The 21,491-nt window shown below is 47.6% G+C and overlaps 3 protein-coding genes across 7 annotated transcripts; 1 reads left to right on the top strand and 2 right to left on the bottom strand.

Moving 5' to 3' along the window:
• Positions 1-68: 68 nt before the first annotated feature.
• On the top strand, positions 69-1,566 carry Tmem223 (transmembrane protein 223). Its single transcript, XM_048458519.3, has 2 exons — positions 69-375; positions 1,143-1,566. The coding sequence occupies exons 1-2, from the start codon at positions 72-74 to the stop codon at positions 1,433-1,435; spliced, it is 597 nt and encodes a 198-aa protein (XP_048314476.1). The 5' UTR covers positions 69-71; the 3' UTR covers positions 1,436-1,566.
• Positions 1,567-1,618: 52 nt separating this feature from the next.
• Positions 1,619-3,769, bottom strand: Tmem179b (transmembrane protein 179B). 2 transcript variants are annotated; one of them, XM_048458517.3, is made up of 5 exons: positions 3,629-3,769; positions 2,606-2,793; positions 2,392-2,526; positions 2,164-2,242; positions 1,619-1,974 (listed from the first exon to the last, which is right to left on the bottom strand). In XM_048458517.3, the coding sequence occupies exons 1-5, from the start codon at positions 3,722-3,724 to the stop codon at positions 1,819-1,821; spliced, it is 654 nt and encodes a 217-aa protein (XP_048314474.3). In that variant the 5' UTR covers positions 3,725-3,769; the 3' UTR covers positions 1,619-1,818. The 2 variants fall into 2 exon arrangements, with proteins under 2 accessions (XP_048314474.3, XP_048314475.2); XM_048458518.3 differs by lacking the exon at positions 2,392-2,526 and having other exon boundaries at positions 2,575-2,690; positions 3,629-3,768.
• Positions 3,770-3,785: 16 nt separating this feature from the next.
• Positions 3,786-18,587, bottom strand: Taf6l (TATA-box binding protein associated factor 6 like). 4 transcript variants are annotated; one of them, XM_048458512.3, is made up of 12 exons: positions 18,491-18,587; positions 17,265-17,324; positions 15,978-16,137; positions 15,267-15,353; positions 14,522-14,672; positions 14,334-14,384; positions 13,701-13,795; positions 10,491-10,565; positions 10,146-10,366; positions 9,723-9,855; positions 4,708-4,836; positions 3,786-4,581 (listed from the first exon to the last, which is right to left on the bottom strand). In XM_048458512.3, exons 2-12 carry the CDS (start codon positions 17,279-17,281, stop codon positions 3,823-3,825), a joined length of 1,878 nt encoding a protein of 625 aa, XP_048314469.2. In that variant the 5' UTR covers positions 17,282-17,324; positions 18,491-18,587; the 3' UTR covers positions 3,786-3,822. The 4 variants fall into 4 exon arrangements, with proteins under 4 accessions (XP_048314469.2, XP_048314467.2, XP_048314468.2 ...); XM_048458510.3 differs by having other exon boundaries at positions 18,432-18,561; XM_048458511.3 differs by lacking the exon at positions 18,491-18,587 and adding an exon at positions 18,229-18,404.
• Positions 18,588-21,491: the final 2,904 nt, after the last annotated feature.

Genomic DNA, 21,491 nt, shown 5'->3' with positions numbered 1-21,491 from the left:
CTCACTGCAGGAAGGGGTGGGAGAATGTGTCGTAACAGGAAGTCCCGCCCCGGGGACGGAAGTGCCGCGCCATGGCGGCACCTTGGTGGCGGGGTGTCCGCGGGCTGTTTTCCTTGCTGCGGTCCCAGCCTGCGTACCGGCCTTTGCAAAATGAGGTCCCACGAGATGTGCTACTCTTCCAAAATGAACGGGGTCGCTTCTTTGCCACCCTTGGATTATTCTGCGCCGGCCAGGGCATCTTCTGGACCTCTCTGGCTGTTGCAGCCTTGTCCCGACCTCTTATCCGAGGTCCTGCGGAGGCCCCCAACCAGGGCAACACCGACCTGCGCTCCGCACTCTGGCGCTACGGGCTAGCTGTTGGTTGCGGCACGATGGGTAAGGGCATGGGCTTCAGGTTGCCGTGGGGCTGTGAGCACAAAACTCAATGAAGGGTTCCCAATCCTCCTGGATGAGCAGAAATGTAAGCAGGATATCCAGTATAGTTGTGATGCAAGTCCGTGAATGCTTTGTTCTCCAACTCCCCACCTCCGCCCTGCACACCATAAGCCAAGGTCTGTTCTTCCTTCTGGCCGTGAACAGGCTACTGAAGCCACGGGCCCATTTTCTACCTTTAACTATGGAGCTGGCCATCTATAAAAACGTCAGTATGGCTCAATTTGTAGAGTGCTTGCCTAAGGCACGAGGCCTTGGGGATTCAATCCTCCCCTCCTTCCCCCCCCCCCCCCCCCCCCCCGCTCGCGTGCACTGTGTAAACTGTACATTATGGCACCCAGATGTAACAGCATTTTGACAGTGGAGGCAGGAAGTTCACAAGTTCAAGGTTATAGCAAGCTTGCTGCTAGCATGGATTGAAAGACCCTGTTTTTCTTTTTTTTCCTGAGACAAGGTTTTTCTGTATAACTCTGGCTGTCCTGGAACTCTCTTTGTAGAACAGGTTGGCCTCGAACTCAGATTCTCCTGCCTCTGCCTTCTGAGTGCTCAGATTAAAGTTGTGCACTATCACTGCTTAGCTTGTCTAAGTGATGAGTTTAGAGTTAGAAACACAAAATTCTGTAAGTGCTCAACTGTTCGAGCCATTACAGCAATGTGCTGCTCTAACGGGGGTCTGCATAATCCTTCACCCCACTTTGCTTCTCCCGCAGGAACCCTGGTCCTGGGTGCTGGTCTTCTCTACTCTCTCCGATCTGTGCGTTCAATCATGCTCCTTGCAGGAGGGCAGCAGGTGACACTCACCACTTATGCCCCCTTTGGCTTGGGGACCCGTTTCACAGTTCCCTTGAACCAGGTTTCCTGCATGGCCCATAGAGGTGAAGTTCCTGCCATGTTGCCTCTGAAGATTAAAGGCCGACGATTCTACTTCCTTTTGGACAAAACTGGACACTTCCCCAACACTCAACTTTTTGACAACACTGTGGGTGCCTATCGGAGCCTGTGAAAAGTGGCTTACCCTTCTCAGATGAGGATGTAAACCCTTGAAATGAGGAGACAACCCAGGACAATAAAAAGGAACCCAGGATTCGCTACTAGCCAATAAATCTGTCTTCTAAATGGCCTAATAGGCCATCATTCTGTCTTCTCTTCATCTATTTTCTTTCACATCAAGAACTCTATACCATGATGAAGAAAAGTAATATATATTATTTTGGTACAAAAAAAATGTTAAGGTGAAAAGGTGTGTGTGTGGAGGGGGGTCTATTCTTATGTTTCCCTCCTGGAGGGAAAACTGAGGTTCTCGGTATAAACAGGGCTGTATTTGAGACAAGATTAAAAGCTCTTGGGCATGGAGGTTCTGGCTGCAGAGAGCACGCTGAACATTCTTCAGGATTGAGATGGGCGGTGCCCAACAAGAGCAGCAGTCTCAGAGCTCCACTCTGGGTCACCCCTCTCTGGAGCCTGGGTGGCTTCAGACTTGCACTGCACGACCTGGAGCATCCAAACCAGACACCACAGTACCAGATTCACCCAAGAAGAGGTCTGTGAGAGAAAACAGGTATATGAGGAAGGAAGCCGTCTCCAATACTCAATATCCTCTATTGAGAATCATGTGACATGCCCACGGATACTTGGAGCTTTTGACTGAATTACAGCCAAGCACATATTACATGGAGAACACTCCATACTTGAGCTACAGGTATTTAATCTTAGTATATCCCTTTGTCTCACTTCAGCATTTTGTAGGTTGGAGTAAAACTGCACAGCAGTTCCAGGGGGTGTCCATGAGATTTTCTGGGCATCAGAGCAGCTGTGAGGATAGAGAGAGGGAAAACGCTCTAAGCACATTTGTGTTCTTAGAGTAAGGGCCAAAGGATGGGGATAAAATGAGAATGTAAGTGACTTGTCCCCTACAGAGGAAAGATAGTCCCTGCCAGGTTTCCCTCCCTCTCCCATTACCTAATTGTATGGTTCAAGGAGATGATGGAATTGCAGAGAGAACGGGTGCCAAATCGAAGAATACAGGCAGACACTAAGATGAAGAAGATGGCTATAGCTGAGATGGCCAAAGCAATTCGGAGCCCTATAGAACCTCTGAGGGAGAGAAAACAAGCTGTGTGGCTTAGATGGAACTCCTCTCACCTCAGCCCCTTGTCCTCAGTAGGGCAGTCACCTGTGGGAATCCTCGATGCAACTGCTGTACACCCAGAAGAGGAGAAGCAGAAGGCAGTAGAGGGCCAAAAGGCCTGAAGCCCCAGCTACAAAGGAGCAGAGGGAAGGGGCTGAGGGACTTGACAAGGCCAGAGAGGAGCCATTGAGGGCAGCCACACCATACAGGGGACAGCTACCACCGAAGGAGCCCTGTGGAGAGAAAGCTGTTTAGTCCTTCCTTCCAGTTTAATGCACCAAGATGCAGGTTACTGCCAGATGTCAGGGCTTGTTCAAAAATTAGGAGAAACGGGGAGACTGATGTAGATCTGCTGGTAACCAAGTCTGCAGGGCGCCCAAGGGATCAGAAAATTCAATGGATTTTAATGAACCCAAGAGAAGCCCGGCAGTGGTGGTACACCAGGGAGGCAGAGGCAGGTAGATAGATATCTGTGAGCTCGAGGTCAGCCTAGTCTACAGGGAGTGCCAGGATGGCCAGGGCTAGCTACATAGAGAAACCCTGCTTCAAAAAACAAAAACCCAAGAGAAATCACAAGTTTCAGCCTTCCCTGTGAGCAGAAATTCAGGAGTAAACCCTGACCTTGTGTGTCCTTAAACAAGCAGCTTTCCTAGCCTGTAGTGTCCTAGACTCCTATAAAGACTCAAAGTACTCTATTACCAAGACTGCCCAGCAGTAGTAAATCTTAAATGTACGTAGGTATTTACGTTTCCTCATTTCACACACCGCGTTAGAATCAGGGGGTACCTTGATCACCTCCTCTACACTACGTTTAGAGGAGAGAAGGGGTGGAAAAACGTTTCTATTGGATAAATGCAAAGACGGCCTATATGTCTCAGTACACCCAAGCAAGCTTATACAGCAGTTAACAACCGGCTCATCTTGGGCGGAAGACGCTCTCCATGTTCAGCTCCTTTGGCAAGAAAACAACTTTGGGACTTCTCAGCCCCTAAGACCGGTGGAGCTACCACGGCCAGTCTCGGACGTCGGCCTGCTCCAACCCAAGGCTAGCCCGCCCCGCAGCCGCACCTGGGTCCTTGTCAGTGCCGCAGCCGCCACAGCCCCGCACAGGAAGGCGGCAGCGAATAGCGCGAGCTCAACACGCTGCAACCAGCGCAGCGCCATGGCACCTGGGCCAACAGGAAGCCAACCGCCCAAGCCCCGCCCACGAGCCCGGACACGTCACTTCCTGGGGAGGATTTATTTGTGAAGAGGCGGCAGCCTTACAGGGGCAGGTACAGAGAGTAGTCCGAGAGCGCCCAGCGGCGAGCTGGGCGGCCGGTGCGGCCGATCATGGGCAACTTCTGCACGTAGCGGGACGCCGGGCTGGGCCCGTAGGGCGCGGGGAAAGCAGTCTGGAAGAGACGCCCGCGGCAGCGCCGCCCGGCTTGACGCCCAGCGATGATAAAACGGAAGTGAGGGGCACCGCGGGGCGCAAAGCGGCTCTTCTGGAAGACGTCGCGCGTCCCGGTGCCAGGACCCTGCTGACGAGGAGCGCCCCGCGCCCGGTGCACGCGCGGCAGCGGTCTGCTCTCCGAGGCGGCGGAGGCGGTCGCGGGGCCCCCACCGAGCGGGCTCTCATCTCCCTGCGGGCTGACCACCGCGCTAGCGGTCAGCTGCGGCATTTTCCGCACCGAGTCTGGGACAGCCACTGGCTCCTTCTTGTCTCCGGGCGGGCGCGGGACCGTGGGCACGGGCTGGCCAGTGCCGAAGCGTGTGGCCAAGCTGTCACCGAAGAAAGCGTACAACTCTCGGTAGATTTCTGCCAGGGTCAAGGAAGAAGGGTCCTCTAGCCGGGCGCCTCCTGGCGGCAGGGGGAGACCAGACCCAAAGCCTGGTTCGGCACCGCCTCCCGGGGAAGACTCTAGGAGAAGGCTGTCCCAAGGCAGGTCCTCGGCACGATGGCACCCTCTCCCGCCAAGGGCACCGCGATTGGGCTCTGCTGCCTGGGCTTTCATCTTCAGTAGTCGCTCTACGGCCACCTATCAAAAAAAATAAAAAAAGAAGAAAAAAAGAAGAAGAAGAGAGCTAGAAAGTACCTGGGCCAGCAGGCATTCTCAGTAAACCTGCTAAGCTGTAATAAGGGGTAGCTGGGATTGTCCACTCACCAAAATAGCTCCATAGACTTTGTGCCCATCTGCTTTGACCTGGGCATTAGATACTGAATAGTCATCCAGCACGGCTTGCAAGTTTGTCCAGTAAGTGGGTAGATGTGGGTAGAGGACTCGTTCTACTGCCTAGAATGGAAGAAGGAACGCAGTAAGCAACCTCGTTCCATATGCCCTCTTGAGTGTCCTTAACCCACAAAAGACCCCCTCAGATTGTTATCTCAGGCCTCAGTTTCCCCGTTTCTCTGGGATATGTAAAAGCTTTTGGTAAGCATGAGGATAAAGACATAAAAACACAGGCAATGTAAAAAGACTCATTACTGACATTTACAGTGGGATAGTAAGACATAATTAAATCATTACAACATTGAAATTGTTTGTGATTCTTAGTGAATACAATCAGCAGGAAAGTGCTGTTCTTATTAGAGAAACAGGAGTGGAGTTCAGACCACACACAAAAACAATCAAGAGACCTTGTTGAAATGACCTTGCTGGGAGCCCAGACTGGGCCTTGAATTCCTGATAATTCCCTTTAGTTTCGTTAACTCTGGGATTACTAGACAGTGTACTACCACACATGGCTTTAATTATACACTTTTAAATACAGTAGTTACCTGGGAGAAAGCAACTAAGACTAAACAAAATGTATTAATATTTGAGATGGGCTTTGACATGTAAGGTAGACTTGGATCACTCATGCACAGAGCATGAACACTGAAAATCCCGATCACCTACTTGTCAAATTCGTAGGAAAAATGTTACTGACACAAATAGCAAGAATTTTTTTTGCTTTGTTTTGTTTTGTTTTGTTTGAGACAGGGTTTCTGTAGCTTTGGAGCCTGTCCTGGAACTCTGTAGACCAGGCTGGCCTTGAACTCACAGAGTCCCACTGCCCTCAGCCTCCCAAATGCTGGGATTAAAAGTGTGTGCCACCACCACCCAGCAGGAATTACATTTTAAGTAACTATGAAAGAGACTGAAATATCTTGCTAAAATTTACGGACATAAATATACACTCAGAAAAGTGATCTTAATCACTTTTAAAAAAAAAAGCAAGATTTTGAGGTGCAAGTATGTAACCCTATCATTCACAAATGTGAGGTCAGCCTGGGCTTCACTTTACACCCCTGTTTTGTATAAAAACAGGCAGGCATGGTGGCTCACACCTTTAATTGCAAGGGGGTGGGCTGGGAGGAGCGAAAGAAGCAATTGGATCTCTGAGTTCATGAGGCTAGGAAATCCTGTTTAGAAAAACCAGTAATAAGGGACTGGACAGATGACTCAGCAATTAAGAGTACTGGCTGCTCTTTCAGAGGACCTGGGTTCAATTCCCAGCACCCACAAAGCAGCTCATAACTGCAATTCCAGTTCCAAGGGACAATGCCTTCACATAGACATGCAGGCAAAACACCAATGCACATAAATATTTTTAAAAAATAATTTTGTAAAAAGGTCAATAATAGTATATTAAAAAAAAAAAAGCATCAAGGACCCACCAGGATGTTTCATTGCATCAAGGCATTTGCCGTACAAACCTGGTAACCTGAGTTCAATGCCCTGAAACCAGGTAAAGTTGAAAGAGGGACCTGACTCTACAGAGTTTGTGGTCTCCTCTGACCTCCACACATGGCAAACATGTCCACGCACACACATCATATGCTTATGCTATCATAATAATAGTTTTCTTCAAAAGGAACTAAAATGGCCGGGTGGTGGCGGCACATACCTTTAGTCCCAGCACTTGGGAGGCAGAGGCAGTTTGAAGCGAGCCTGGTCTACAATGATAGTTCTAGGACAGCTACGGCTGTTATACAGAGAAACCCTGTCTTGAAAAACAAAAAAACAAAGGCGCTAAAATGTAGCTCAGTTGAGTGCTTGACTAGCATGTTCTAAGCCCTAGGTTTGATCCCAGCACTGTATAAACTAGGTGTCATAGTACAGGCCTATAATCCTAAAATGGCAGCATTTAGAAAGTTCAAGATTATCTTCAGCTACAAAAAAAATTCTAAGGCCAACCTGGAATAAATCAGCAAATAAAAATTCAGTTTAAACCAATAGAAACTTTTGTTTCTTTCTCTTTTATTTCTTTGGTTTTTTCAAGACAGGGTTTCTCTGTGTAGCCCTGGCTGTCCTGCAACTCACTTTGTAGACCAGGCTGGCCTCAAACTCAGAGGCCTCTGCCTCTGCCTTCCTAGTGCTGGGATTAAAGGAGTGCACCACCACTACCTGGCAAAACTTCTGCTTCTTAAATTACAACTAAACTGAGTTTATCCTATGAATGTAAAGATATCTTACTAATAAAAATCTAGATTGGGCATGTTGGTTCACATTTGCTAATGCCAGCACTGGGGAGTTTGGGGTGGGAGGAATAAAGTTCCTGGCTATGGATCTGGGGAGATAGCTCAGTTGGTAAAAAGTGTACCATGGCAGCATGAGGTTCTGAGTTCAGATTTACAGCATCCATGTAAAAAGAAACTACGCCTAGCCATGCACATTTATAATCCCAGCACTGTGGCTTGCTGGCATCTTGTCTAATAAGTTGGCGAGCTCCAGCTTCAATAACAGAAACCGTCCCCCATCACATTAAAAAAGGTAAAGTGGGGGCTGGAGAGATGGCTCAGAGGTTAAGAGCACTGACTGCTTTTCCAGAGGTCCTGAGTTCAATTCTCGGCAACCACATGGTGGCTCACAACCACCTGTAATGAGATCTGACGCCCTCTTCTGGTGTGCAGGAAAACATGTTGTATAAAAAAGGTAAAGTGGACAGCAATTTGTAAAAGACATCTGACATAAACCTCTAGCCTGTCTATATATATAAACATGCATATACCAAAGTTCAAAGTCAGCTTGAGACCCTTGTTTTAAGAAAACCAAACAAGATGTGGCACACGACTTTAAACCAACACTTGGGAGGCAAAAGCAGATGGATTGCTCTCAGTCTATGAAACTACATAGAGTCCCAGCTAGAGTGAAATCCTGCCTTTAAAAAAAAAAAAAAAAAAAAGCTGGGCAGTGGTGGCACCTTTAATCCCAGCACTTGGGAGGCAGAGACAGGCGGATTTCTGTGAGTTTGAGGCCAGCCTGGTCTATAGAGCGAGTTCAAAGCTACAGAGAAATCCTTGTCTTGGAAAACAAAACAAACAAAAAATTTAATATAAATAAATAAATAAATAAGGGCCAAAGATATAATACAGAGTAGAAGTCCTCAGCTTCAAAATTCAGGCAAGAAAGAAAAAAAGGGGAAAAAAAAGAGTAGAAGTCCTTGCTGTGTAATCCTGGAAACCCAAGTTTGATCCCCAGAGACCATGAAAGGCGAAGGAAAGAATCAACTGCACAAAGCCACCTACCATTTCCATACACAGCCCCTCCACCGTAACAATAAAAGGACGAAAGGAAAGAATGGCACATAAATGTAATCCACGGACTAGAAGGGAGAAGCAGGATTAGGAGTTTCAAGTCATCCTCTGATCGCACATGAAGTTCAGCCTGGGTTAAATGAGAGGCTGTCCCAAAACAAATCCCAAAAAGAATCAGCAGTGATAGTTTAAGGAAGTAGGTGGATCACACACAGAAAGTGACAGTCCTGAGCTGCCTCACCATGAGCTTTGTTGGGTCTGCCCACGTTTCTGGGGACCAAGGTGCAATTTTCCCTCTTTCTTTTTTTTAATATTTCCCCCCAAGAAAGGGTTTCTTTATGTAGCCCTGGCTGTCCTGGAATTGTCTCTGTAAACCAAGCAGTCCTTGAGATCTGCCTGCCTCTGCTGTGATTAAAGGTGGTGCAAAAACACATTTATTTGGTTTGTTTGTTTGTGTTTAGCACTATTGTTTTGAAATGCTGGCTAGAACCTAAACACGCTTTTTCTGATCACTAGGACTTCCTTATTCTCTAAAACCCCTCCCTTACCATGTGACTACCTACCAGTCTGCCAGTTTAGCTCAAATGACATGTTTTTGTTTTTCCCCTTTGAGAGGGACTTTTCAAGAGGGCATTTCTCTGTATTAATAGCTGTGGCTATTCTGGAACTTGCTCCTTTAGAGCAGACTGGCCTTGAACTCACAGAGAGTATTGGGTATAAGGGCATGAACCAGGCATGTTTTTTCTTCTTTCTTCATCCTCCACATCTGGGAAGCATCTGAGATTTACAGCTGGCCTGCCCTAGGATATTTTCCTCTAACACTCTAATAAAACTGTCCTTGATCTTGAAATACACACACATACCAACTGTATTTCTATATACCAACAAGGGACAGCCCCCTTGAAGCAGCACCACAGCAAGAATCTGGGAAGAAACATAACAAAAGAGTGGAGGGGAGGGAGATGGAGGAGCACCTCCAAAGTGTGAACAAGACCCAGAATCTGACAGCCAACACTGCAAAAATAAAGTGTGTTGGTTCTCCTTAGGGCAACCATGATAGCACCCTAAAAGACTGAGGACATTAAAAAAAAAAAGTAAATATGAAAATATGACATGGTCAAGAAGTATGGTGCTGCAAGCCAGGCAGTGGTGGCACACACCTTTAATCCCAGCATTCTGGAGGCAGAGGCAGGCGGATCTCTGTGAGTTTGAGGCCAGCCTGATCTACAAGAGCTAGTTCCAGGACGGACTCCAAAGCTACAGAGAAACCTTGTCTAGAAAAAAAAAGTATGGTGTTTGAAGAGGATCACAAACTGAAGGCCAATATGGGTAACAAAACAAGCACTGTCTCCAACAAAAAACTCAAAGAGAAAAGGAGAGAAACAAAGAAAATGAAGGTATTTCCTAACATGGTGTTAGGGAATGGGCAAGAATTCATTTTTACAGGAGCATACTATAGAGACCACCAAGCCGGAGTTCTGAAGGGAAGACGCATTTACACAGAGACAGTCAAGGTATACCATAAACCTGGCCTAAGGCACGGTCTCAATACACAGCTCCATCAAACACACCATTTTTACAACAAAAATATACATGAATGCTATTTCTTTAACATACATGGCAACTGTCGAAGATGTGTGAGAAAAGTCAGGTCCTCACCTTCCAGCCCAGAGCATGCAGCCCTACCACAGCCCCATAGTGAGAACAGAGAGGCCGAACAGGGTCTGTCAGGACCTTCTGCAGGGATAGCAGAATTTGCTGATAGAGGCCACTTACAAGGTCCCCATGAGTCCTGTGGGAACAATAGTCAGGAAAGGGAATGAGGTACCGCACACAAAGACTTGAGCATTTGTAGGGCACTCTGGGACAGGCTGCCAGGTTTGACTGACTCAGTATCCAAGGGACAAAAAGTGGATATCTTAGTATATTTGTACTGTACCATGACATGCCAGCTAGGGCTCGAAGGGAAGGGTCTACACTCAACATTCGCTCTCAAAGCCAGAGGCTTTACAGTTTCCTACCACAGCCCAACTGACTCTGTAAGCCATCCCATTCTCTATTCACTTCAAGCCCAGTAGCTACCAGAAGATGTGGCTGAGTAGAAGCGCAGCCCCATCCCGAAGAGTCCAGTGGTCATTCAAAGGGTTGATGGAGGCGGCCAGTGGCTCCAAGACGCAATAGAGCACACTCCCCACCAGGGATCGGACATAGGGCCCCAAGCAGAGGTGTGGGTTCCGTATCAAGCTCCGTGCCACCTGCAGTAGTCGGTGCAGCTGCTCCAGGTCGTGGCTTACAGATTTGACCTGTTGGTAAAAGCAGGTGGCTTAGGAAGACATGGAGAGACAGGAGGAGCCTGCCATTCTGACAGCATCTGCTATGAACCCTAAGCACTGCAGGGCCATCTTCATTAGAAAATTGGTCACTTACCCCACTGACCACATAAACAAAGTAAGGCAGGAGTGCAGCAATCTTGGAGTTTGTCTGCAGGTCCTGGAGGGCGACCTGAAAGGAACCATCCCAATAAAAGAGAGCCACCATTCTGGTGGGTTAGCACTGCACCCACGTGTCATCATGTTAAATGTTCATGCCCTGATGCAAGGATTCCATTAGTTTTAACCTATGGAAACCTACTGACACAGACAACAATACTATCTGTTAATAGAAAAAGTGAACGCATGCTAGGTGTGACACATGAGTCATACATGAGTACAGGTGTGAAGTCAGCATGAACCACTTTCCAAAAGGAGAAAGATGGGGCCATTGAGATTGTGAGAATCTGGTAAGAGTACATGCTGCACAAGCCCACCAACCGAAGCTCAAATCCCAGAAACCTCGTAAAGATGAACGAGAACTCACTAACTTCCCAGGTGTTCTCTTACACTCCCACACAAGCCACAGCATACACAGTAGTAACAACAGTGAATATAATCTAATGGTCCAATATTATTTCTGTTTTTTTTTTTATTTTATAAAACTCTTTTTTTTTTTAATATTTTATTTATTATGTATACAATATTCTGTCTGTATGCCTGCAGGCCAGAAGAGGGCGCCAGATCTCATTACAGATGGTTGTGAGCCACCATGTGGTTGCCGGGGATTGAACTCAGGACCTTTGGAAGAGCAGGCAGTGCTCTTAACCGCTGAGCCATCTCTCCAGCCCCCTTATTTCTGTTTTTGAGACATGTTCTAATGTATGCCATAACAGCCTTTAACTAATTATGTAACTGAGGATACCCTGACCTTCAAATGCTCCTGCCTCCCATTTCCTAAGTGCTAGGATTACAGGTGCTCACCACCAGGCCTAGCTCCAACACATTTCTAACTAGGAAACAGCTGTAGGTTAGGCTTGGCTGAAGCCTGTAATCTCTGCACGCGAGAAGCTGAGACATGCAGACTGTTGAAAACTTAAGACCAGCCTAGGCTATCATAGTGAGTTCCAGGCCAAGGGTTACAAAGCAAGACTAAAACTAACTCGACTCAAACAAAACAAAATCCAAGGTAAATTGTAAAACCAGATACTACTTATGCTTACATTAAGTTGTAAATAAGAAGACTGTATGCTTCTATATTATATGTACCTCCACAATAAACATATACTGGTGTTACTTCTGTAGGCAAAGACATTTATCACAGTAAAAACCTTAAGCCAGGCCTGGAGAGATGGTTAAGTAGTTAAGAGCACTTGCTGTTCTTGCAGAGGACCTGGGTTCAGTTCCCAGCACCCACATTACAGCTTATACAACTGCCTATAACTCCAGTTCTAAGGGATACTCGCCCTTTTCTGACTTCTGTGGGCAATGAACAAAAATGATCCACTTATTTAAATGTATCCAGGCAAAATATTAGACACATAAAATAGGAAATAAATAATTCAGTTGGGCAGTAGTGGCGCATACCTTTAGTCCCAGCATTCAGAAGGCAGAGGCAGGTGGGTTTCCCTGAGATCGAGGCCAGCCAGGTGTACAGAGGGAGTTCCAGAACAGTCAAGGCTACATAGAGAACCCCCCCCCCGCCAACAAAAAATAGTAATAAATTCTTTAAAATATTAAAAAGCAGCCAAGTGGTGGAGCATGCCTTTAATCCTAGCACTAAAGGCAGAGACAGGCAGATTTTTAGTTTTGGGCCAGCCTGGTCTCCAGAGCTCATTCTAGGACAACCAAGGCTACACAAAGACCCCTGTCTCAAAACAGACAAAAAGCGAACAGCTGAGCACGGCAGTGTACACTTTTAATCCTAGAGCTCTGGGGAAGTAGGCAAGAAGATCTCAGAGTTCGGCAAATCTACATAGAGAGTTAGTTTTAGGGCAATCAGGACTATATAGAGAGACCCTGTCTCAAACATAAACCCACCTCATTCATCCATTAACTGCTATGATCTGGACCACCCAAACCTTCTGGAGATCTGAAAGTGAGAGGGGCTTAGCTCCCAAGCGCATAGCTGCCTGCCATCCATGAGTGACCAAGACACAAAGCAAGAGCTCAGTTTTTATTTCCCTTGGTTCTCTACTGAGACAGAGTCTTATAAAGTAGCCATTAGCACGGCCTAAAACTTGCAGTCTTCCTACCAGTGCTGAGATTACAGGCCCACACCACCATGCCTGCTTCTGATATTTGTTTAACAATGTTGGGACTTCCAATCCAGGCCTTTGCACATGCTAATCAATGCATGGCTAGCCCAGCAGCCAAGTTCTGAGGACAGAAACAGATGCTGACAATGTTCCTAGATTTTTAAGCGAAATAGCAGCAGCCAGATGTGAAGGTGAGGATCATATCACACAGAGAAGTCACATGGTTGGGCAAACCGAGCCCTGATCTGACTGTGGACCAGAGAGGAAAGCCTCTGGTAATGTCCAGAGGTTAAAGAAGCAGCTCAGGAAGCAGTCCAGGAACTACGCTTGACAGCAGGCCTGAATGGCACCTGGAGGCACTTGACCTGGACCTAGACTTCTTCTTTCCTTACCAAGTCCAGAAAAACAAATGCCTCGACAGGCATAGTGGCAAACACCTTTAGTCCCAGCACTGGGGAGGTAGAGGATGGATCTCTGTGAGTTCGAGACCAGCCTGGTCTACAAAGAGAAGTCCAGGACAGTGAAGGCTTGTTACACAGAGAAACCCTGTCTCAAAAAACAAAATAAAATGATTATTAAATAAATAAAGCAGGGTGGTGGTGGTGCATGCCTTTAATCCCAGTACTCAGGGAACAGAGGTAGGCAGATCTCCATCAGTTGAGACCAGCCTGGTCTACAAGAGCTAGTTCCAGGACAATTACAACTGTTATATATAGAAACCCTGCCTCAAAAAAAAAAAAAAAAAACCAAAAATAAATAAATAAATAAATATAATGCCTCATTTGGCTCCAGATCAATAGACACCTCAAAAAATGGGAATCAGGAATGAAGGTGTGGGAATACAATCATTAGAAGCACCTGCTCTGCTGCCCACTGCCCAGGGAACAACTGTTTCTATTAGAGCATTAAGGAGTTAGGACTGGCATAGCAGGGACTCACACAGAGCACACACACCACTAAAGAATGGGTTCCACCACAATAAACAGTTCCTCTACAGAGGACAGGAACTAGACAACTGAAATATTCATGGGGATTTAAAACTCTGACTTTATGCCTAGTCACTGTTTCACCTTCATCAGCTGGGGGTCGTCCCCCAGTACAGCCCGCGTGACTTGCTGGTAGTACTTGAGAAGGTCATCTGTCAGTGAAGACACTGCGCTGGGCACTGTGATGAGATAAGAAGGAAGAGGTCACAGATGAAGGGACAGCCTTCTCAAGGCTTCCTCAGCCTGCCACCCTACAGCTACCACACCCATCCACATGGGACCCAATCAAGCAGAAAATGCAGGCACAGGCTCCAGCTGCTCCCAGTGCACTCTGATCAGGCAGGCTCCACTTGTCTCGGCTCTATGTACTCCCACCCACCCTCTGCCATACAGATTCCTGCTCAGTTCTACAGCTCTGATTGCGATTGCGTATGACTCAGGCTCGCTGAAGCTCTGCTCAGCGTACCCTGGAAGTGAGACACTTCTTGGGGACCTCAGAATACAGCACAGATTTCTGTCTTGGTCTCCAACATACATTATGGGGGCTAATGGGTCTGGGTTCTGCCTCTGACCATAAGCCTTCTGATCAAAGGCATGTGTTCCTTTAGAACATGGCAGGCATCTGGAAACGCTTGGCGGATGCAGACCAAAAGGCACAGATGCCCCTGACTCTTACAGAGTTCTTCTGGACAGCCCATTCTCCACACTGCCATTTACCTGATCCCTGAGGTGCCAGGTTTCCTTTGCCATCCAGATAGGAGACATGGACTAAAATTAAGGGAAAAAGTTGGATGTCAGTCGAGATTTTGCCCCTCCAAATTCCACCCTTCCTAAAAGTTGGCCCATCAGCACCACTCAGACCATCCAGTTCCTGTCCCAACCCCAAGAAGGACCCTAGCAGCCACCTCTGACTGCTGTCTCTGCACAGCCCTTGGGGATGTTGGTGGCTAATGCCAGCTCCACGAGGTTCACTTCTCGGTCCTCTGGAAAGTAGAGCTCACCCTCTCTTGCGGGTCGCAAGGGCAGTGCCTCCTGGGACCCATAGCCACACACAGCCTGAGGAGAAAGAGGATTGGCAAACAGTCAATCCAGTAAGGAACAAGAGAAGGGCGGGAAGCCTTTGCTGGCGGGCAGTACCTGGGTCCCAGGATGGAGAGAAGCCTGGGGTTCAGAGCTGCCTATGGCTCACCGGGTCAAGGGCTGGATGTTACCTTCCTCTTGTAACTGTAAGGGTTCTATGCCCTACTAGGTGCCAGTCCCTATCACTCACAGCCAAACAACTCTAAAAACACAACCTTCCTCTCTCAACTCCCTGATCCAGAACTACACCAACACAGGTTAACATCCCATGTTTCTTCAGGCTGTTTCCTTACCCAGCATGCATTTTTATTTCTGGAGTACTTCAAACTCAATTTCCTCAGCACTCTTTTAAGGCCTGGCTCAAGCTCTATTTCTTTTATAAATCATTCCCCCACTGTCCAGGATCCCAGGGGCCTTTCCATTCTTTCAGAACTCATATTGCTTTGGTCTGGGTCCAGCACCCGACCTATTGCACTGTGTGTTTGTCTCCATGTCTCACAACATTGCGAGCCCTGACCTGAACAGGGGTGAGGTAACCGCCTGAGCCCTCTGTGGTTGTACTCCACTCACCTCCACACTGCTCCACCTGAGAGCCCTGTTGAAATCCTCTACTGTTAGCTTCCTCCGTTTGGTGTGCTTCATGAACTGAGAGCTATTCTGGGAGGGGATGAACAGAAGCCAGAGTCAGGAAGCAGGGAGCAGGTGTAGGAACCCCCAAAGGAAATGGGTTAGATTGAAGACACAAAGAGGAGCCCAACTAGCAATCAGAAAGCCTGGTTTCTCCAGCTCAGCCTTTGCAAAACTTTCTCACATCACAACCCAGCTCTGTGCCTTAGTGTCTGCTGTGCAGAGCGTCACTATCCATCCACTCTGCCTAGGTGGCAGGACATTGTAAAGAAGTGCCATAAGGAAATGCTCAGCTAGTGTTTTCTTTTCTAGGTGACTAATGATGAAAATGTTTTCATTCGTTTGTCTTTTGTTTTTGTTTTTCAAGACAGGGTTTCTCTGTGTAGCCCTGGCTGTCCTGGAACGAACTCTGTAGTTCAAGGTGACCTCCAACTCAGAAATCCACCTGCTTCTGCCTCTTGAAGCATGATTCTAATTAGTCTAACATACACCATCACTGCCTGGCTTAGATAAGGACTCTTTAAAAGATCTAGACTGTCTGCTAACCTCAAAACACAAGGTACCTAACATATGTTTGCTGAACCAGCCAGTGTGGGAGGGGGTAACAGGGAAGAACAAAGGGAGAAGGGCTAAGGAGAGCTGAGAGCAGCGCACCTGTGTGGCCTCTCTGAGACGGTAGCACACATCTTCAGCAAGCAGAGCCGCCACCTCGTCACTCAGCTCCAGCCCTGTGCTCTCTGCCATGAGTCGAACTGACTCACGAGGGATCTCCACAAACCTCCGCTCTTCTCTCTCTGACATGGTCCCAGTGGAGCTGGGAGTGGAAACAAAAGGAAGGGTTAAAAACTGTCCAATATCTCTAAGAGTCCCCCAAACACAGGTCAAGCAAGACCCTCTCTCATCCGTGCCTGCTCCTCTTGCTCTACAATCCACAAACAGGGAGTTTAGAGGCTCAACAAGGCCAGGTCCAAGATGATCCACCCAGACAAGCTCCCAGGACTCCAGCAAAGATGCATCATTCATCTCTAAAACCAATGGGCAATGCATGTAGCCCCCATCACTCTCCTCCTAGTCTCCCCCGTTGCTTTTGGAAAAAAGAACAAAACTGGCCCAAGCTGGAAAGACTGCACACAGGCTGTCTGCAAAAACATGTGCTTATTTCAGGACCTCAGTCCATTCTGTTTCTTCTTTGCGACACTCCCCCTTCTTTGTTCTCCTCCCTAAATCTCTTTAACTTGGCATCACTGTTCAAATGTCACTTGCTCAGGTTGTGTAAATATTCCTGTCATTTGTCCTTAAAGCAGATCTGAGGCAGGAGCATGGATAGTTCCAAGCCCACCTGGACTATGAAATGAGTTCAAGGTTACCCAACAACTCAGACTATCTCAAAATACAGGTAAAAAGAAGGCTGGAGTTGGAGTGATGGTGCACACCTTTAATCCCAGCATTCAGGAGGCAGAGGCAGGAGGATCTCTGAGTTTGAGGCCAGCCTGGTCCACAGCCAGAACAAATTCTAGGGACAGTCAGGGTTACAGAGAAACCCTGTCTCAAGAAAAATATAAAAAATTAAAAAAGGAGGTTGAAGATATAGCTCAGTGGCAGAGCCTTGGGGTCAAACAGTCTGTAACTACACAGTTGCACAACTCTGTGTGTGTTTGCAGAGTTCACACCAGAAGATAACCTTGGTTATCACTCCTCCTGAGGAGCTGCCTACTTGTTTTTTGAGACAGGGTCTCTCCCTGGAACCTGAAGTCCACAGATTAGTAGGCTGGCTGGTCAGTGAGCCCCAGAGAGACGCCCACCTTGGCGTGCCCAGGGCTGGGTTACACATGGCTTTTTACCATCATTCCCACTCTTTTTAAGGGGGTTCTGCAGGCCAGCATGTGGTCCCCAGCAGACTGGGAGCTGCACACCAGCAAAGACCATGGTCTGTATGCTCACCTTTGAAGCCCAAGCATCCAGCAGCAATGTCAGCACATACTATGCCCTCATTAACACTTGCTGAAAAAAGAAAGAACAGTTATTCTTCATTGCTTTTTCTGTTTCCTTGGCTCTTTGAGCCAGGGTTTCCTCTGTAGCTTTGGAGCCTGTCCTGGAAGTAGCTCTTGTACCAGGCTGGCCACGAACTCATAGAGATTCGCCTGCCTCTGCCTCCCCAGTGCTGGGATTAAAGGTGTGCGCCACCACTCCTGGCATTTAAAGATTTATTTTTATGTACATTGATATTTTACCTGCACGTATGTCTGTGTGAGGATACCAGATCCCCTTGAACTACAGTTACAGACAGTTGTGAGCTGCCATGTGAGTGCTGAGAATTGAACCCGGGTCCTCTGGAAGAGCAGCCTGCTCTTAACCACCAAGCCATCTCTCCAGCACAGCTATTTTTCTAAGCACATAAATGTGGCTTCCAGATAGCAACACTCTATGACCTCATTCAAACCTATATATCTAATATCTAACAATGAGATATATACAGTATACATTTTGTTCATTTCACAAAGTCACAAAAGCCAAGGCTCAGAGAGATTACCTGGATTGTCCAAGGCCAACCAGTAGCACTGAGTAATTAGATGGCAGGGGCTCGAACCTTTGTAGTAAATTAACTCAGAATACTCTATTTACAAGAAGCACGCTTGTGTTTGAACTAGGCCTGGCTTAGTAGCCCAAGGATTTGGAGTCCCACAATTAGATGCACCACTGAATGAGTATGCTTTAGTTTTCCCATCTCGAAAATGGGAGCACTCAGTATTGGGTGTGTGGAAAGCCAGGAGGGAGTTACTCTATTATGTCCCCCTATTGGGACCTCACAAAGTCGAGTCTGTGACCAGGGTCTCCCACTCCTCAGTCTCCTCTCCTGCACATTCTCAGTTCCAAGTCCCTCTGCCCAGAAAGCGTAGGAGCCGACCTCCTAGGACCTCAGAGTTGCGCATCCTCCAATCCACCTTACTTCATCCCAGATCCGGAGGGCGTGGGGTGGAGAGGGAAGGTCAAGGGTTACGGAACTTGTGTCACGTGCTCGATGAAGAGGGCGGGCCCCCGCCGGCTTCCCGGCTGGTGAGCAGCCCACCGCGGGATGCGAAGCCCTGGACCCCAGCAGGGCCTGCTCACCTGCAGAGTCCGGCGCTGCGAGGAAGCCTGCCCAAGAGGCGGCGGCAGCTTCTACTCACCGGCTCGGGCTAATTCCCTCTCTCGGAGCCCAGACTCCGCCCTCAAAACGCGGGGCCAATCGGTGGCTGTCTCCTGAGTATCCCGCCCACCAATGGGCGTTCCGCCTCAAGATTGGTCAGTGTGAATGAGCGCTGAAGGCACCAAGCCGTCGTTGGTCACGTGGGTGGCGTTTCTTAAAGCGACAGCTCGTGGTTGGCCAGCAAGTGGTGTGTCCTGGTTTACATAGTCCCCAGAGAGATAGTCCTCGTCCCGGACCTTGCGCCTGCTATTGCAGAGTTTTCCGGATCAGAGTAAACCTTTAGGCTTTTGGTGCCTGACTTAGCTTTCCTCTTTCTATCTGTTATCTCTCCAATAATACCTCCAACAGCATCTGCTACAGGAACAGATGGGATTCACAGGAGCGAATTCCCTGTGGACTGAAGAGACTTCTGGCCGGGTGTGAGGGTGCACATCTTCAATCTCAGCGCTGGGGAAGCAGAAGCAGGAGCATTTTTATGAGTTTGAGGCCAGTCTGGTTTACACAGTGAGTCTGAAGCCAGCCCAGAGGAACATCGTGAGAAACAAAAATCCAAAGAGGGTACAGCCAGGCCTTTGTGGCGCCTTTAATCCCAGCACTTGGGAGGCACATGGGCAGATCTCTGTAAATTCAAGGCCAGCCTGTTTCATAGCGTGAGTTCCAGGACAGTCAGAAAAAAAACTGGGCCAGACACTTCCAATAAGCCCTGGATTCTGCTCATTGGGCTCATGTCCCCATTCTCCTGACTCGTGCCTAATCGTCCATATTATAGGCTACAACTCATACAATACGCTAACAGCTCTTTCCTAAACTCCTGTTGGGACAGTTCCTGTGTGTTCTTTCTTCAGTGCCCCCACCCTTAACCCCCTTCCTTGGGAAAAGATCTTACTAAACTCTTCTGCCTGGCCAGGAACTCATTATGTGGACCATGCTGTCCCCCAGCAATCCTCCTCACAAGCCCCACGAAAGGTAAGACATTTGGGCCTGTTTCAGCGTACCTGGTTCATCGGCGGCAAGTCTCAGTTGATAAACAGTGAATTTCACTCAGCAAACCACCCTACTTCGAGTAAAAGAGGAAATGGTGGTGATGAGGCAGGAGGATTACCAATTTCAAACCTGTAAAGGAGGAGTTGGAGGTTAACCTGATCCGTTCTCAAAACAGAGACAGTTGCTTACCGATCTTCACTGCTAAGCCAGCCCAGTAATCATAATTTCTCCCACGCCCATACCAGTCAAAATCCTAAACATGCTTGTCCTGGCACTCCGGACATTCTCACTCTTTCTCTGAAGACCATTTCCACCCCTGAATTCGCAGCAGCTTGCAAACCTCTATTGCTAAACCAGCCAGGTTTTTTGCTTTTTTATCTGTTTTTGTTTTCAGTTTTTTTTTTTCCCGAGACAGGGTTTCTCTGTAGCTTTGGAGCCTGTCCTGGGAGTAGCTCTTGTAGACTAGGGCTGCCTCAAACTCACGGAGATCTGCCTGCCTCTGCCTCCTGAGTGCTGGGATTAACAGCGTGGGCCACCACCGCTGGGTCCAGGTTTTTTTGTTTTTTGTTTTGTTTTGTTTTTGTTGTTGTTTTTGCTTTTGTTTTTTTGTTTGTTTGATTGGGGGGAATAGTTTTCTTGAGACAGGGATTCTTTGTGTTACAGCCCTAGCTGTCCTGGACTTCCCTTCTTAGACAGACTGGCCTTGAACTCGCAGAGATCTGCCTGCCTCTACCCTGCCCCAAGGCTGGGATCAAAGGCTTGCTACCACACCCAGCCAGCTTTTTTCTTAAAAGGGTATAGCCCTCTTTCTTCTTCCTGAACATCATCTCCCAACAGCTGCAGAGACTTAAGTTTGTCCGCCCTGCTGTTTTTCTCCCAAACTTTAATGAAAAAGCATCCAGCAAAGTTAGAGGTTAAATTTTATTTCATCCCAAAACAGTAGAAATTTTAAAAACTTGTGTATGTGAGTGAAGGCAGAGTGCATGCAAATGGAGGTCAGTTTACTTTCCAGAGTTGGTTCTCTTCCATCTTGCTTTTGAGGCAGGGTCTTGTTTCTAGGCGATGGAGTCCAAGTACTGGTCCCAAGCTTCTGGGTGGCCAGTCTCACCTCTCTTCTCACTGGAAGTGTTCTAGGATTTCAGCTACTGGCCCTTACACCCAACTTTATTATTGTTTTTCTATTGGGGGGAGGTTTGGTTTTTTAAAACAGGGTGTTACTGTGTACATGTCTGTCTTAGAATTCACTGTGTAAACCTGGCTGGCCTTAAACTCATAGGCCTGTTTCTGCCTCTAGAGTGCTGGGATCAAAAGTGTGTGCTAGCATGTTCCATTCCAATTTCTGACCTTTTAAAAAAAAACTGCTAGGTGGTGGTGAAACACACCTTTAATCCCAGCACTCTGGAGGCAGAGGTAGGCGGATCTCTGTGAGTTCCAGGCCAGCCAGGTCTACAAAGTGAGTCTAGGACAGCCAAGGCTATACAGAGAAGCCTTATTTCAAAAACCAAACGAAAAGTGTTTTTTTGTTTTGTTTTGTTTTTTTAAAATCTGTATGTGTGCATACGGTTGTCAGTCAGAGGACAACTTTCAGGAGTTGGGTTCTCATCACAGCAAGGGGGGACCAAAAATTGAACTCAGGCGGTCAGGTAACAAATTCTTTTACTTGTTTCACCATCATCTCAGGCCCCTTGGTAAAGTATTAGCTTACTACTTGCAGGACATAAACTGGGTGACTTGATACACACCTGTAATGCTGGCACTTGGGAGGCGAGAGTGAGAGAACCACAAGTTCAGTGTTCTCCTCAGCTACATATCAAGTTCAAGGCTAACCTGAGATATAGGAGCCCCAAGAAAGTAAAATAATCCCAGCACTCGGGAGGCAGAGGCAGGCAGATCTTTGTGAATTCGGGGCAAGCCTGGTCTACAAGAGCTAATTCCAGGACAGGCTCCAAAAGCTACAGAGAAACCCTGTCTCAAAAAAAAAAAAAAAAAAGAAAGAA

Source organism: Myodes glareolus, chromosome 7 (genome assembly GCF_982192425.1).
Source record: "Myodes glareolus chromosome 7, mMyoGla1.1, whole genome shotgun sequence".
Classification (NCBI taxonomy): domain Eukaryota; kingdom Metazoa; phylum Chordata; class Mammalia; order Rodentia; family Cricetidae; genus Myodes; species Myodes glareolus.
This window is presented reverse-complemented; position numbering and strand designations above follow the sequence as displayed.